The sequence below is a fragment of the Bactrocera tryoni genome, chromosome 2, assembly GCF_016617805.1.
Source record: "Bactrocera tryoni isolate S06 chromosome 2, CSIRO_BtryS06_freeze2, whole genome shotgun sequence".
Lineage (NCBI taxonomy): Eukaryota > Metazoa > Arthropoda > Insecta > Diptera > Tephritidae > Bactrocera > Bactrocera tryoni.
Genome location: NC_052500.1, coordinates 47,086,327 through 47,102,358, shown reverse-complemented (window position 1 = coordinate 47,102,358; position 16,032 = coordinate 47,086,327). Strand labels below are relative to the sequence as shown.

The window sequence follows — 16,032 nt, the reverse complement described above, 5'->3', positions numbered from 1 at the left end:
CAAGAGCAAGAGAATCCCCCTAATACATTATATTATATGAACGGGTGATACGGTCAATTTATTGTGAATGACTATTATGCATGGCTATTGTGAATTGGCGCACCTTCTGCATACATTTTTAACAAAAAAACTGTAACAAATCTTTTTAATTTAAATTGGAATTATAAAATCTATTTAAAACTTACCTTCCTCAACAATTTAACGACGTAATATGTCTTTATGTAAAATGACAGCTAAAACAGAGTTGCAATTATATTTTGCATGACATTGCACGCAAATATACATGGGTTTTGGTCTGACATATTTTACAGCTATTGCAAATAATTTTCTGCGTGTGCTTGTTGTTGTGCCGTGTGCACCAAGACAAAATGTATGCAATTCTTGCACCGTGCAAGGGTTTTGCAAGAGCAAGAGAATACCCCTATTATTTCATTAACATGTCAAAGTTTGTATAAATATATCTGACTGTAGACACATGATAAGCAAATAAACTCAGATATGTTATATACGAACGTCAACTCGACGTCAATCTGACATTTTCTCGTTGCCACCCAAAGTGTACAGTTTTTTATACCTTTGGTTTTTAGTTATTTTCGCAGAGTTATTTGCAATAAATTAAATACATCCTTTTTTGAAGGAAGCATAAAAGTAAATCCTAAAATAAAACGGTGCAGAATTAATAATTTTCAGAAAAAATATAAATGAAGTGTAGTGTAAGTGTACATACGAAACAAAAAATGTGTACATGAAATCAAAATTTTGAGCAATTTTTGGAACATATCACGAAAAACCTAAAAATATAGGATACAAATTTGCAGTGAATCAAAAGAAAATAAAATAATAAAACGAGATCAGGCTTTTGCGAAAATTTTTAATATAATCCACTGAAATATTCACATTTGTCAAAAAGATCCTTTTGCATGCAATTATTCATCATAACTTCTGAATCACACCCTAAAAAGATAAGAAGAGTAGCGTGTGGTTTGCAACAAACCCATACTTGGCAATCAATGAATAGTGAAAATATATAATCAAGTTTAATATTCCGGCTATTATTCCTCTAAAATTTACGCTGCGAATACACATAATAAAAGTCTAACAATCGAATCGACGGAAAATAATATTCATTTATTTCTTCTTTTTAACATTTTCATCGAATCTTAATGTGTGTACATATGTATGTGGTTACGTTATACCCTTAAGTACAAAGCAGTTGCTTAATTCGAAGACTACTTACTTAACTCTCCTATACAATAAATATATCAATTTGGATCAAAGAAATCTATAAAGTAAGTGAAGTGGTACAATATTTAATTAAACATAAGTATATACGGGAAACTTTAATAATTTAAGCTCAAATGTAATTAATTCGGAATGCGTTTAGGCCTTATAATTTTGGAAATTGAAAGGTAAAATTTCGGATTAATTTTTTGAATATCATTGTAAAAATTTGCTTTACCTTACGGATACTACACGCTATAGTTTCATCAACATCACAAAATAAGGTAATGATGTACAAACTGATATGCATAGCTAGTTCTAATTCTAAATTTCTACAGTTACTATGTTTGCGAGTTTGCAAAAACCTACATTTATTCATTGAAGAGGAAATTATTACGTAAATATGATATTAAAATGGTAGATTTTTTATAAATTTTACATATGTACGTTAACTGTTTATCTTGATATTGTTTGAACACAAAATATAACCGAATAATCGTAAATCATAGGTTTTTAAAATTATTGTTTGTAAACATATATACTATACTTAAATATACGATGATATATTAATTTAGTATACGTTATATACATATATCTTACGTCTAAACTACCTATATATTGATAAAAAATAAATGGCTTATATTATATTCAATTATATTATTTTAGGATTCAGTCGGTTGTATCGTTACATACATCCATACCATAATTGAACGAAATTCAATATCTTAAAGTATATTGAACGGAAATGCGACCAGCTATACAACCTGGTATACGTGTAGTACGTGGACCAAATTGGATATGGCAAAATCAAGGTATGTTAAAATTTAGAAATTTTAACTAAAATATTAATGAATTTTGAAATGAAAATTACAATGGAGACATAGACCCGACTGTCGAAAGAAAAAAATGTAATATAGTATATTATATCGAATTAATTTTCTGAGTCCAAGACTGATATGGTAAACAAATTAAGCCAAACCAATTAAAATTCGTGATGAAAATGTGTATTGATTCTTTTTGTATACCGTACATCTTTTATTGCATTATGGATGTGTACAAAATCAAGTGAATGATTTCTTTGACATTAAACATAATGATATCAAAATGTTAAAATTTGTTTGAAAAAATATAAGTTACTATAACACACTCAAAGTTTAATTACTAGAAAATGCAGTAAAATTATGTTTAATTGCAATTTTCTAATGAAAACACTGCGAATAAACCTAAGACCGAGTTATATACCTTTCATTGTTACTCTTAAAAGTGTCAAATTTTTTATATATTTAAAATTATTTAAACAAAAAAAATAGTAGTCAAATGTTAATATCAATTTTTTTTTAACCAATATCTATTTTATAAATACATATACATATATCTAAATCTATTGGTATAGTCTTTACGACCTTATTTACTGAAGGCCGCGTTTTTCTTTAATTCATCTGTTTAATGTTCTGCGCCTGTAAGGTACATATACATACATATGTACGTACATATAAAGTATGTGTAATATATACAACACCTTTAAATTTAGTGCGTCTGTACAAGAGTTTATTTTAATCAATATACATACAGATGTAGCACGCGACTATATATTAAAGTAAACATTGTTATATTTAAGATCAAATGTATATTATTTTTTTATATACATACATATGTATGTACATATGTATATACTTACGCAGTAAGAGCTGTAATTATCACCATAGCTACGAAGATGCATGTGTGTTGTTGTTGTTGATGCCGCTACATCAATACATTGCCCGTCGTCAATATCATGCTACCATCAGCGTACGAGGTGACGGAAATTCTCGTTCCCACGACAGCAGGGTCTTAGTAGTCTTAGTAGTGGAAAAGGACTGTCAACTCGGCATTCCTCGAAATTACTTCCGGAATAATTTCTGGCGCTTCAACAACAAGAACAACTTGGTAATTCCCTCGGGTGGTTTAGAGAGTTTCGAAATGTAGAAATGGGGAAAAAACACCACCCTACAGGATGCCCTCTTTAATCCTTTTCGATTTAGAGTTTTGATCTCAAAACTGTACGAATGTTTGTCGACCGCTAATTCATATATGCACTGTGGTGTTATTTGGCGAGGCCACTGTGGGGTGTTGCAGGAGCATATTGCTGTAGTACCGGGCCACGTATGACACACTCCACTCACTCCAGAACACGTCGTGAAGTGACATCACCACTTATGACTTACTGACATACGGAACAGTTTGTGCGAGGAACCAGTAGTTGCTGGCCTTTGCTGGTTGTCGCAGTCACGTAACTTCCTGTATCTTAAGGCCTGAGCAGATCTTAAGATGGCTCCATCCCTTCCATGTATAACACCTAATCGAGGTGGACTTTGGATATAGCTTTCTAGCGCAAACGCAGTAGAAAAATTCCTCCGGGTCTGATTTGGACTCAATGCCAGCACGGGCCAGAAGGATGACCGCATGACATGAAAGCCGGAAAATATTAAAGTGTATAGAATAATACATTTTTATAAGGTTCCTGCGGAATCGACATGCATCGACGATGACTTCCGTAGGAATGAGTAGTGTCGACACAGTTATCTTTATTTAATTTAACTACGTTACGATTATCCGCAGAAATAAAGTCGATATATTTCTCCCTATAATTATAAAGGCTCAGCGTTGAGAATATTGTTTTCCGTATTCTCTTATGCATTAGAATCGGTCTTACAGCCTATTTAGAGGTAGAGATGTAAGTGATTATAGCATGCGGCATGTAAACCATATTGCACACCATAGTACGTACTGTATGAATAATTATCTACATTTGAACATATCTCAAAAATATGCTATATGTGTATGTTTTTCAAAAGTGCCAGAGTGTAAAAACACAAACAATTTGAAGCATCACGCCTCACATTCATTCGCATTTTGTTGGGGACGCATCCTCGCGTTGTACAAAAAAAATACAAACACGCGCCCATTTCTATTTTTGGAGTTTAGTTGGCAGATACCACAACTTTTACGCAGGAATGTTTCGATATGATAAGGAGACCAGAAGAGCAGAATGACAGAATACTTTCTTTGTGTGTACTGTGAGTTATAAATAAGGGAAATGGAGGAAAATGCTGCGACTGAAACAATCTTTGGTATTAACTCGAAAAGGAAGTTTATTATCCCCTTGATATATTGAATAATTCCGAAAATACTTTTATATACATTCATATACATATACATATGGCTATACATATGTACATATGTACTCGTATTTAAATTTAAAGGAATGTTCTTGCATATAAGAAGAAAAAGTGTTGTTAAAAGACTTCGGCAGATCGTTTTATTTCTTCGTCTAAGTAAACCTCTAATTGAGATCAGCCGATACTGCGAACGAAATACCAAAAAGTTTACATAAAGAATACAGTCATGAAAATTAAAATTGCTGTATGTATTGTTGAAATTACTTTTTATTAAGTTATAATAATAATTACTGAGTTGTGATACTACCTTCAGGCAATTAGGGATCATAGAGTTTCCCCCACTTCCGGGGAGGCGAATTTTTACAAAAATTTAAAGAAGCAACAATTTTATTTTCAAATTTAATAGTCAAAATTTAAATTTAAGTGATAATCCTAAAACTAGAGTTAAAAATTGATACAATTTAAATCGTTTGAATGTATTAATTAGCCGACCAGGGCTCTGGAGTATTGAACTTCTTCTTCTTCTTTATTGGCGTAGACCCCGCTTACGCGATTATAGCCTAGTTAACAACAGAGCGCCAGTCGTTTCTTCTTTTCGCTACGTGGCGCCAATTAGATATTCCAAGCGAAGCCAGGTCCTTCTCCACCTGGTCCTTCCAACGAAGTGGAGGTCTTCCTGCTTCCCCCGGCGGATACTGCGTCGAATACTTTCAGAGGCGGAGTGTTTTCGTCCATTCGGAGTATTGAGCGCCATGTAGAAAATGAAGTTCGAGATGAAAATTCTAAAACAATTTCCTTTTTTCAAATTTTAATTATATTCTTGGGAACAGAATATTAAGTTCACAACGATTTGGACAGCTCAAAAGATACATTGGAGACCACCTTACACCTCCCTTAGATCTTTTCTAACTAAAATGCTCATTTGTTGGTTCCGCCAATATCGCACAACAAGAGCATATAGCTGCGATTCAAACTGACCGATTCAACTCAATCCTTCTATGGAAAACTTTTTTATATGACAATGTATCATCCCAGAAATTGGAAAAAATTATTATCACGGGCGCCGCTAAACCTTCAAACTTTTTGTTTAGATCAGACCAATATAGCATATAGGTAGTTGCAATTTAAACTGACCAATCAAAATAAAGAAAAAAAACGTTTATGGTACAAAAAAGGCACCTGTGAAGGGTATTATAGTTTCGGTGCAGCCGAAGTTAACGTTTGTTCTTGTTTTTTATTATTCAATCAATAAATAATCAATTTTAAATTAAAAATGTAAAAATTATTGGCCAATCGTCTATAACGGCCGCAAGCCATCAGTCAATATTAATATGAATATACTTGTGTATTGTCTATAGCTCGGGTATTTTCATGTTCAGTACTGGGAAATATTCCTGAGTAATAGCATTGTAGTACTATCAAATTGAAGTCATTTTCAATGAAATAATTACAAAGTGTTTTCGTTGGTGCCAATTATATAATCGGAACTGTACGTACACATACAAATAGTATACCTATGTATGTTTGTATATAGCGGAAATCCGTGTGCAGTGTTCACTTGGCAATGCTGGAGTTTTCGGATGTACTCTATGCGTATTTGTATATAGAATTTAATTTTATGCCGTGTAGATACAAAACATCTGCTGGAAGCGCGATTTTTTATAAATAGCAGCGCGTGTAATTAAAAATACCTGAGTATGTGTGCATATGCACACAATTAGAGCATCGTTTATAGCCATTATATGCATACTTTTGTACATATGCACTATATATATCGTATCCCCCGCCCTATTCGAATGTGAAATTCTAAAATCATTCTTACAACAACTCTATTCTCTTCCGATAGACAACGGAGAAGGTCACGTTGGCACTGTCTGTGAGATTGGGCGCTCTGGATCGACACACTCACCAGAAAATACAGTTGTAGTCAATTGGGATTCTGGACACCGAACAAATTATCGTGTTGGTTACCAAAATCAATACGATTTGATTATCGTTGATAACGCGCAAGTTGGTAAGTAACAAACAATTGTCATTTCATTTTCTCAATTTAATACTTCGATAGAGAATTGATAAAACGGAGCAAGTTTTTAAAGTCGTAAGTACCTATGATAGTGAAAATAAAACTCGGACCTTTGCTAAATTATTATTATAATTATATTTTATTTTATTATAATAAATAATTATCGGCTATAATCGCGTAAGCGGTGTCTACGCCAGTAAAGAAGAAGAATAAATTTTGAAGAAAGAATGTTTACTGATCTTAGTTATGAATAATTTACACCACTTTGTAGCAAAATGGAGCTCAGATATAATGATAGAAATATGAGAATTTCCATATCAGTATTTATGAAAGATTAAAAATATTTATTGGGTCTATAACTAAATAAGTGCTGTTTGTTAAGAGTTGGTGTAACTTTGTTTCAATATTTCGAACATGCGTTGGAAAGCTACTCTTTGGGCGTCTTTTTCTGTATTAATGTGAAGAATAAACAACAAATATTCAAATATGCCGAACTCTGTGGCTGAAAAGTGGATTTTTGCATGAAGTTATTCACCAATAATTTAACAAAATGAAAACCTCAGCCTTCTGCCTACCAAATTTTCCAGACGATGCAGATCGCCCACACTTTAATAAGATTTAATTCAGAACATCAAAATCTAAGAAAAGAATATCACATAAGGGTATGAAAAATTGGTTTGATTAATTCTTGGCCACCAAACTGACGCAGTTCTTTTGTTTTTATTTAGTTATAGATCCAATACGTTACTGAATGGAGTTTTGAGAAAAAATCTGTTAAGGAAAATTTCTCATTAATAAAGAAGTACAACATTGCCAATATTAGTTACATAACTGTTTTAATGTGTTTGAATAAATGTAAAACACTTATCTATATTTTTTCTTAATATATTCTAGGCGTACGTCATTCGAATGTGGTTTGTGATGGCTGCTCAAAGCCCGGCATAGCTGGCATTGTTTTTAAATGCGCTCAGTGCTCTAACTACCATCTCTGTGCTAATTGCTACGGCGCTGATCTGCACGATACGGATCATACGTTTATACGTTACACAACACCGACGTCACTTGGGTATGTTTTGAATGCTACACCTGACCATATTTTAATATCTATTGTTTTCGAATTGTATATTATCAGTTAGGATTGTATTATTTCTTAATCCTCGTTTAATGCTAGTTCCTTTGCACTATGCAGACATGCATATACTTTCTTCTTCTTCTTAATTGGCGTAGAAACCGCTTAAGCGATTATAGCCGAGTTAACAACAGCGCGCCAGTCGTTTCTTCTTCTCGCTACGTGGCGCCAATTGGATATTCCAAGCGAAGCCAGGTCCTTCTCCACTTGGTCCTTCCAACGGAGTGGAGGTCTTCCTCTTCCTCTGCTTCCCCGGCGGGTACTGCGTCGAATATTTTCAGAGCTGGAGTGTTTTCGTCCATCCGGACAACATGACCTAGCCAGCGTAGCCGCTGTCTTTTAATTCGCTGAACTATGTCGATGTCGTCGTATATCTCGTACAGCTCATCGTTCCATCGAATGCGGTATTCGCCGTGGCTAACGCGCAAAGGACCATAAATCTTTCGCAGAACTTTTTCTCTCGAAAACTCGCAACGTCGACTCATCCGTTGTTGACATCGTCCAAGACTCTGCACCATACAGCAGGACGGGAATTATGAGTGACTTATAGAGTTTGGTTTTTGTTTGTCGAGAGAGGACTTTGCTTCTCTCAAGTGCCTACTCAGTCCGAAGTAGCACCTGTTGGCAAGAGTTATCCTGCGTTGGATTTCTAGGCTGACATTGTTGGTGGTGTTTACGCTGGTTCCAAGATAGACGAAATTATCTACGACTTCAAAGTTATGACTGTCAACAGTGACGTGAGTGCCAAGTCGCGAATGCGACGACTGTTTGTTTGATGACAGGAGATATTTCGTTTTGCCCTCGTTCACTGCCAGACCCATTTTCTGTGCTTCCTTGTCCAGCCTGGAGAAAGCAGAACTAACGGCGCGGGTGTTGAGGCCGATGATATCAATATCATCGGCATACGCCAACAGCTGTACACTCTTATAGAAGATGGTACCTTCTCTAATTAGTTCTGCGGCTCGAACTATTTTCTCCAAAAGCAGGTTGAAAAAGTCGCACGATAGGGAATCGCCTTGTCTGAAACCTCGTTTGGTATCGAACTGCTCGGAGAGGTCCTTCCCGATCCTGACGGAGCTTTTGGTGTTACTCAACGTCAGTTTACACAGCCGTATTAGTTTTGCGGGGATACCAAATTCAGACATCGCGGGATAAAGGCAGCTCCTTTTCGTGCTGTCGAAAGCAGCTTTGCAATCGACGAAGAGGTGGTGTGTGTCGATTCTCCTTTCACGGGTCTTTTCCAAGATTTGGCGCATGGTGAATATCTGGTCGGTTGTTGATTTTCCAGGTCTGAAGCCACACTGATAAGGTCCAATCAGTTTGTTGACGGTGGGCTTTAATCTTTCACACAATACGCTCAATAGAACCTTATATGCGATGTTGAGGAGGCTAATCCCACGGTAGTTGGCGCAGATTGTGGGGTCTCCTTTTTTATGGATTGGCCATAGCACACTTAAATTCCAATCGTTGGGCATGCTTTCGTCCGACCATATTTTACAAAGAAGCTGATGCATGCACCTTATCAGTTCTTCGCCGCCGTGTTTGAATAGCTCGGCCGGCAATCCGTCGGCTTTGTTGTTCTTCAGGCGGGCAATTGCTATTCGAACTTCTTCATGGTCGGGTAATGGAACGTCTGCTCCATCGTCATCGATTGGGGAATCGGGTTCTCCTTCTCCTGGTGTTGTGCGCTCACTGCTATTCAGCAGGCTGGAGAAGTGTTCCCTCCATAATTTAAGTATGCTCTGGGCATCAGTGACTAGATCACCTTTGGGGGTTCTACAGGAATACGCTCCGGTCTTGAAACCTTCCGTAAGCCGCCGCATTTTTTCGTAGAAATTTCGAGCATTACCCCTGTCGGCCAGCTTATCAAGCTCTTCGTACTCACGCATTTCAGCCTCTTTCTTCTTCTGTCTACAAATGCGTCTCGCTTCCCTCTTCAACTCTCGGTTGCATCTCATCCCATCCCGCACGTGTAGTGGTCGATCGTAACGTTGCGAGGTAGGCAGCCTGTTTTCTCTCCGCTGCGACACGGCACTCCTCGTCGTACCAGCTGTTCTTTTGCACTTTCCGAAAACCAATGGTTTCGGTTGCAGCTGTAATACGCAAGGAGTTTGAAATGCCGTCCCACAGTTCCCTTATACCGAGTTGTTGACGAGTGCTCTCAGAGAGCAGGAGTGCAAGCCGAGTAGAAAATCGTTCGGCTGTCTGTTGTGATTGCAGCTTCTCGACGTCGAACCTTCGCTTGTGTTTGGTGGCGCGCGTTTTTTGCCGCACAGAGGCGGGTGCGAATCTTAGCTGCAACAAGATAGTGGTCCGAGTCGATGTTAGGACCTCGGAGCGCACGCACGTCTAAAACACTGGAGACGTGTCTTCCGTCTATCACAACATGATCGATCTGGTTGGTAGTTTTTCGATCCGGAGACAGCCAAGTAGCTTTATGTATCTTCTTATGCTGGAATCTAGTACTACAGATAACCATATTTCGGGCCCCGGCGAAGTCAATCAGCCTCAACCCATTTGGGGATGTTTCGTCGTGGAGGCTGAATTTACCGACCGTAGTGCCAAATATACCTTCTTTGCCCACCCTGGCGTTAAAAGTCGCCAAGCACGATTTTGACATCGTGGCGGGGGCAGCTCTTCATAAGCGCTCCAAGCGCTCATAGAAGGCATCTTTGGTCACATCGTCCTTCTCTTCCGTCGGGGCGTGGGCGCAAATCAGCGATATGTTGAAGAACCTCGCTTTGATGCGGATTGTGGCTAGACGTTCATTCACCGGAGTGAATGATAGTACTCGGCGGCGGAGTCTCTCTCCCACCACGAATGCCACACCAAACTTGCGCTCCTTTATATGGCCACTGTACTAAATGCCACAAGGACTTACTTGTCTCTGTCCTTGTCACTTCCATCGCATTTCTTGGACGGTGGAGATGTCAGCCTTTGTCTTTACGAGGACATCAACCAGCTGGGCAGCGGCACTTTCCCAATTAAGGGACCGGACATTCCAGGTGCATGCCCTCAATTCGTAGTCCTTATTTCGTTTGCCATGGTCGTCATCAAAAGGGGGGTCTCTCATCCGAGGCTGGTTGTAGCTCTTCACTGGGGGTGTTTTTTACGTGGCGGGTCCCAAACCCAGCGCACAACCCTTGCCGAAGGGAATGTTTCGCCTTCTCACTTTAGCTCGCCTTCGAACGGATGTTCTTAGGCTACCCAGAGGATACTTGGTCAAAGACCGGAAGTAGTGAGCTGCTTGAGCCATGTGTAAAAGAATCGTTTCTGGCCACTCCCAAGTGAATGGCGATCAGAGAACTTTCCTCACTTGCGTGAACTTCTACACATGACTCCATCCTCCATGCATATACTTTACTTATAATAATAAATAAATAAAAAAATAAGTAAAAGAAATACAAACTTATAAAGAATGTATTATTCTAGGCACTTTAAAGAATATCAAAGATTGAAGTGCAAACGGTTCATCTAAAAAGAAACAACTTTGTACACTTATTGTCTTAGTTCTTTTTATAGTAGAATTCTCTTGAAGTCTAGAATAAATTTAAAAAGTTTAAAACTTTTTAAATTGTTGCATGAAATTTAATTTTTGTATATTAACTGTGCGAATTCAATTTACTTTAAGTGTTCGCCTGCCTCCAAGAAAGAATTCCAAACGCATTCAACTAAAAGGTATATTCATTGGAGCAAAAGTTGTACGCGGCCCTGATTGGGAGTGGGGCCAACAGGACGGTGGTGAAGGTAATTTTTTGAACTGTGTCTATACATATACAATGTATTATACATATATATTTTTTGCAATTACAAAGGCATGTGTTGTACAACTAATATTTTATATATATTCTGAAAGGTAAAACCGGGCGTGTTATGGAAATTCGTGGTTGGGACAATGAGTCTTGTAGAAGTGTAGCAAATGTTTCTTGGGTCACTGGTTCAACGAATGTCTACCGCTTAGGTCACAAGGGTAACGTCGACCTAAAGTGTACTTTTCCGTCAATTGGAGGTTATTATTACAAAGACCACATGCCTGTATTGGGTAAGTAGCTCATACATTCACAAAAATAGGTTTAGTTGTGCATAATACAATCTTTTTTATAGGACAACCTGAAGAGCAACAGCCTGTGGTGCCTACTGGAAAGCCATCATTCTCAGTCGGTGATCGCGTAAAGGTGTGCCTTGATGTTGATGCTTTGATGAAACTGCAACAAGGTCACGGTGGGTGGAATCCCCGAATGGTAGAACAGTTACCAAAATTGGGCGCCGTCCATCGCATTACCGAAAAGGGTGACATACGGTAAATGTCTGATAGATTGGCTTATGCATTGAGAATAATTCGAATTTAAATTCAACTTTCAGAGTACAATACGATAATTGTCCTAATCGTTGGACATTTCATCCGGCTGCACTGGTTAAGGTTATATCTTTTCGCGTTGGCGATCTAGTGACTATTATAAACGATGCGAACAAAGTGCAGCAGCTGCAAAAAGGACATGGCGAATGGATTGATCTTATGCGTTATGTAAGCATGTAAAAATTATACTCAGAACAGGATATATAAAATTTACCACTAAGTTTGTAACATTCAAAAAAAAAATCCGATACCCTAAAATATATAGTATATATAACTGATCAGCGTAACAAGCTGAGTGACTTTAGCAATGTCTGTCTGTATATACGCGACCAGTCCATAATTTTTGAGATATCGATCTATAATTGTTCTTGAATGAAAACTTTTGAATTTGACGAAATATCTTAAAAAAATTTCGCACGGATTATTGTTTCAGAAAATGACACAATCCGCTGTCATACAAACTGAACGATCAAAATCAAGTTCTTATATGGAAAATTTGTGTATCTGACAAGGCACGTTTATTATCTAAGGTATCGGTACAATCTTCGAACAATTTGTTTAGATCGAACCACTATAGCATATAGCTGCCATACAAACTGGGTGATCAAAAGCAAAGTTCTTTTATGAACCTTTTTTATATGTGAAGATACCTTTCATAGGTTCATAAGTCTAGGTTCAATGCAACCGGAGTTCATTTTTTCCTTGCTTTTTGCTGAATTATTGATTTTTTAATTGAATGCAACTTATCATAGTTGCAGGGAGGAAGATGAGGTAGAAACATGTAGACACAAAGTCTCCTACTTCACTTGACTGTTCAGCTTTTGCCAGATTAAGGTTGAAGCAACTCGGTTACCATACTCTCATGATCCCGGCGAATTGCCTGGAGTAGATATCAGCCAGCTCAATAAATTTGTGGGCGCATCTAGCCGCTTTGCAGATATACGACGGTCGTTTTGATCCGTACTTAGAAGTTCTAGACATCACTATGGGCTCTACACAAATATCAACATATTTACCTAACCTAACCGAACCCAATTAATTAATTTATTTCTTTTATTTTTATTATTAATATATTTTAATTTAAAAATATAAGTACTGAATCACTCTTAAATTCTAAACTATTTTAACATTCATTAAGATTTATGCACATGTCATTAAAAAGCCAACTCCTAAAATTTTTACCCAATCCATTGTTATTGGCTCTAAATTCATAATTCAAAAATTATCATTTTAGGCTTTGGGAAAGCGTTGTAAAGTGATAAAAGTATATTCGGATGGCGACTTGCGTATTCAACAACTCGATGATGGATTCGAATGGACACTAAACCCGAAGTGCGTACATTTGGAACGATCACCTTTAGCTACGGCGGCAGAACGATCAAATAGTATGATGGACCTGAGCCATAGGCGCATTGATCATGTAATGACACCGCTATCGGGCCTGTCTGGCACTTCTGTTGCCGATAAGTTGGTGCGTGAGGCGGCTCAAGGTCATTTAGATTTTGTAAAACAATACTTGGACGCCCATCCGGAACAAGTGAATGTGATGAGTGGAGGCAAAGCTTGTGTACAAGTGGCTGCCCATCAGGGTTATGTTGATTTAGTTAAATATCTTATAGCCAAAGGTGCCAATGTGAATGTTGTAGACAAAGAGGGCGATTCTGCACTACATTATGCTGCCTTCGGTAATCAACCCGAAACCATGCGGGTTTTACTACAAAATGGAGCTGATATAAATTTTCTCAATTCGAGTCACTGCTCAGCATTGCATATATGCGCACACAAGAAGACGCCACACTGTGTACGTGAACTACTGCAATTTGGAGCCGATGTGAATATTCAAGATTCGTACGGTGATACAGCTTTGCACGATGCCATCGGCAAGGAAAACTCCGAAGTTGTAGAACTGCTTTGTAATGCGCCAAACTTAGATTTTTTCATAAAAAATAATCGCGGATTTAATGTGCTGCATCATGCTTCGCTTAAGGGCAACGTTGTGGCGGCTAAACGCATACTGCAGCTGGCACGACAACTAGTCAATGTTAAAAAGGATGATGGTTTTGCCGCTCTGCATTTGGCCGCTCTCAATGGTCATGCGCGCGTTGTTGAAACACTGGTAATCGAGGGACTTGCAGAGATTGATATACGAAATAACCGACGACAAACTCCATTTCTCTTGGCAGTTTCCCAAGGACATGCGTCTGTAATTGAACGTCTTGTTTCGCTCCGTTGCGATATTATGGCTCGTGATGAAGACGGCGACAATGCGATGCACTTGTGTGTTATTAAAAAAACTAATTTGCAACAGGCAGCCGAACCGTCTGGAGAAGACTCACCGAAAATACGATCTATATATGATAACCTTTCACACATCCTCGATGATCGTCTCATGTATTCAATTCTATGTTACTTGTCATCTTGTGGCTGCCGTGTGGAACAAAACAATAAGGGTACCAACATTTTCGATTGGATTACAAATAAAGATATGAAACAGCTGATTTTGAGATATCAATGTCAAATAGGTGCCACAACATCGTCATCGTCAACGACTAACGAAGCAGCCACCTTAAATTCGGCTGGTGAGATGGAAAACAATATTCAGGCACTTAATTTGAATACAGATAATGATGGTGCAACAGCTGGAGCTTCTGCAACAGTAGTGCATAGCAACAATGCTGCTGATATCATCACAGATGTTTCGCAACCGAATACTTTTAATCAGATACCAACGCCTCATTGCAGTACTCCAACTCATCACGTTGAGAACTCAACTGACGAACCAGCAGGCGCAAAGAAATTGAACTCCGATCGACAAGCCCAGGCTAATCCAGTAGTTGGTGGCAATAATGTGTTGGACACACAACAGTACGTACATATGACGCCGATTCCTTCTACTTCAGGTGCCACACAATTAACTGGGAATCGCAAAGTATCGCGTAATCGTATCGAAGGAGCTGCGGCGCCCAAAGCAAGTCCCAAAGCGACACCTCCACCGCCACCACCCACTAATGTGCCCTTCCATATTGGTCCACAGGAGTGCATAGTTTGTGATGAAAAGTTACAGCTAATTAAATTCGAGCCGTGCCAACATCAAATTTCTTGCGAAGAATGTGGCCTGCGTATGAAGAAGTGCCTGCGGTGCGGCGTACAAATAGAGCGACGCATAGCTGCCGGTGGGCGTGTTGTATTCAGTTCTGATCAGACGCGCGTACCCTCAGCAGATCGTTTGCGATATCTGGAAAACAAAATACAGGAATATGAGGAAACACACTACTGCAGCATTTGTATGGAACGTACGCGTGATGTCGCCTTTTTGTGTGGTCATGGTGCATGCTCACGTTGTGCGGAAACTTTGCGCACCTGTCATATGTGTCGCAAAACCATTCTTAGAAAAATAAACTTATATTAGAAAAGCTTCAAGCAACCTGGTAACGTATATATCAGTGCGAGCTGAGGAAGCTGGTATTCTTTACAAGCTTGTAAATTGTAAATAAAAAATGAAGCGGAAAATATGAACAGCAGTCATATATCCAGTGTTGATACTAACTGCTCGATTAAAATGTTGAGAATATCAACGAAAGTCAATATTAAGGTGACGATAATAACGTTAATACTATATGTTCACGATTATGTTTATGACTACGGTGAAAACCACGATTATGATTATTATTTATTTCGAATATGCATACTTGCAAATACGTAGTCATATGTACAAACATGCATAAATTTTAGATATGTGTTCTTATTGTAACATATTTGTTAACATATTTCATTACGCTGCAATTTCAGTTGTATTCATTATTATTTTACGAATTCAGCATAACGTTAAATAAACATACACTCACATCCCTATATCCCATAAACACATGCATATAAAAATTAGTGATCGTTTGCATGGTTCTATAAGACCAAATGTTTGTAAATTGAATTGATAATTTAAAAAATCGAAACATGTAAAACTATTCTTCAGATCATACATTAGTGTCCACTTATACCAAAATTAAATGTATTATAAATAAATATATAAAAATTGGTAAATTTATTTAATATGGATGTAAATTATAGACTACTTTTAAATAATCCCACGATTTCAGTTAAACTGAAGCGCAACATCCATTTGTTGTTGTTATTATTTTGAAACATT

General features: G+C 37.8%; 1 protein-coding gene across 2 annotated transcripts; it reads left to right on the top strand.

The window, feature by feature from the left end:
* Window positions 1-568: 568 nt before the first annotated feature.
* Window positions 569-15,908, top strand: LOC120767745 (E3 ubiquitin-protein ligase MIB2). Of its 2 annotated transcripts, XM_040093956.1 has the most exons (10): window positions 569-713; window positions 1,204-1,289; window positions 1,888-2,033; window positions 6,226-6,393; window positions 7,297-7,468; window positions 11,163-11,278; window positions 11,388-11,573; window positions 11,636-11,831; window positions 11,894-12,056; window positions 13,123-15,908. In XM_040093956.1, the coding sequence occupies exons 3-10, from the start codon at window positions 1,967-1,969 to the stop codon at window positions 15,295-15,297; spliced, it is 3,243 nt and encodes a 1,080-aa protein (XP_039949890.1). In that variant the 5' UTR covers window positions 569-713; window positions 1,204-1,289; window positions 1,888-1,966; the 3' UTR covers window positions 15,298-15,908. The 2 variants fall into 2 exon arrangements, with proteins under 2 accessions (XP_039949890.1, XP_039949891.1); XM_040093957.1 differs by lacking the exons at window positions 569-713; window positions 1,204-1,289 and adding an exon at window positions 1,382-1,505.
* Window positions 15,909-16,032: the final 124 nt, after the last annotated feature.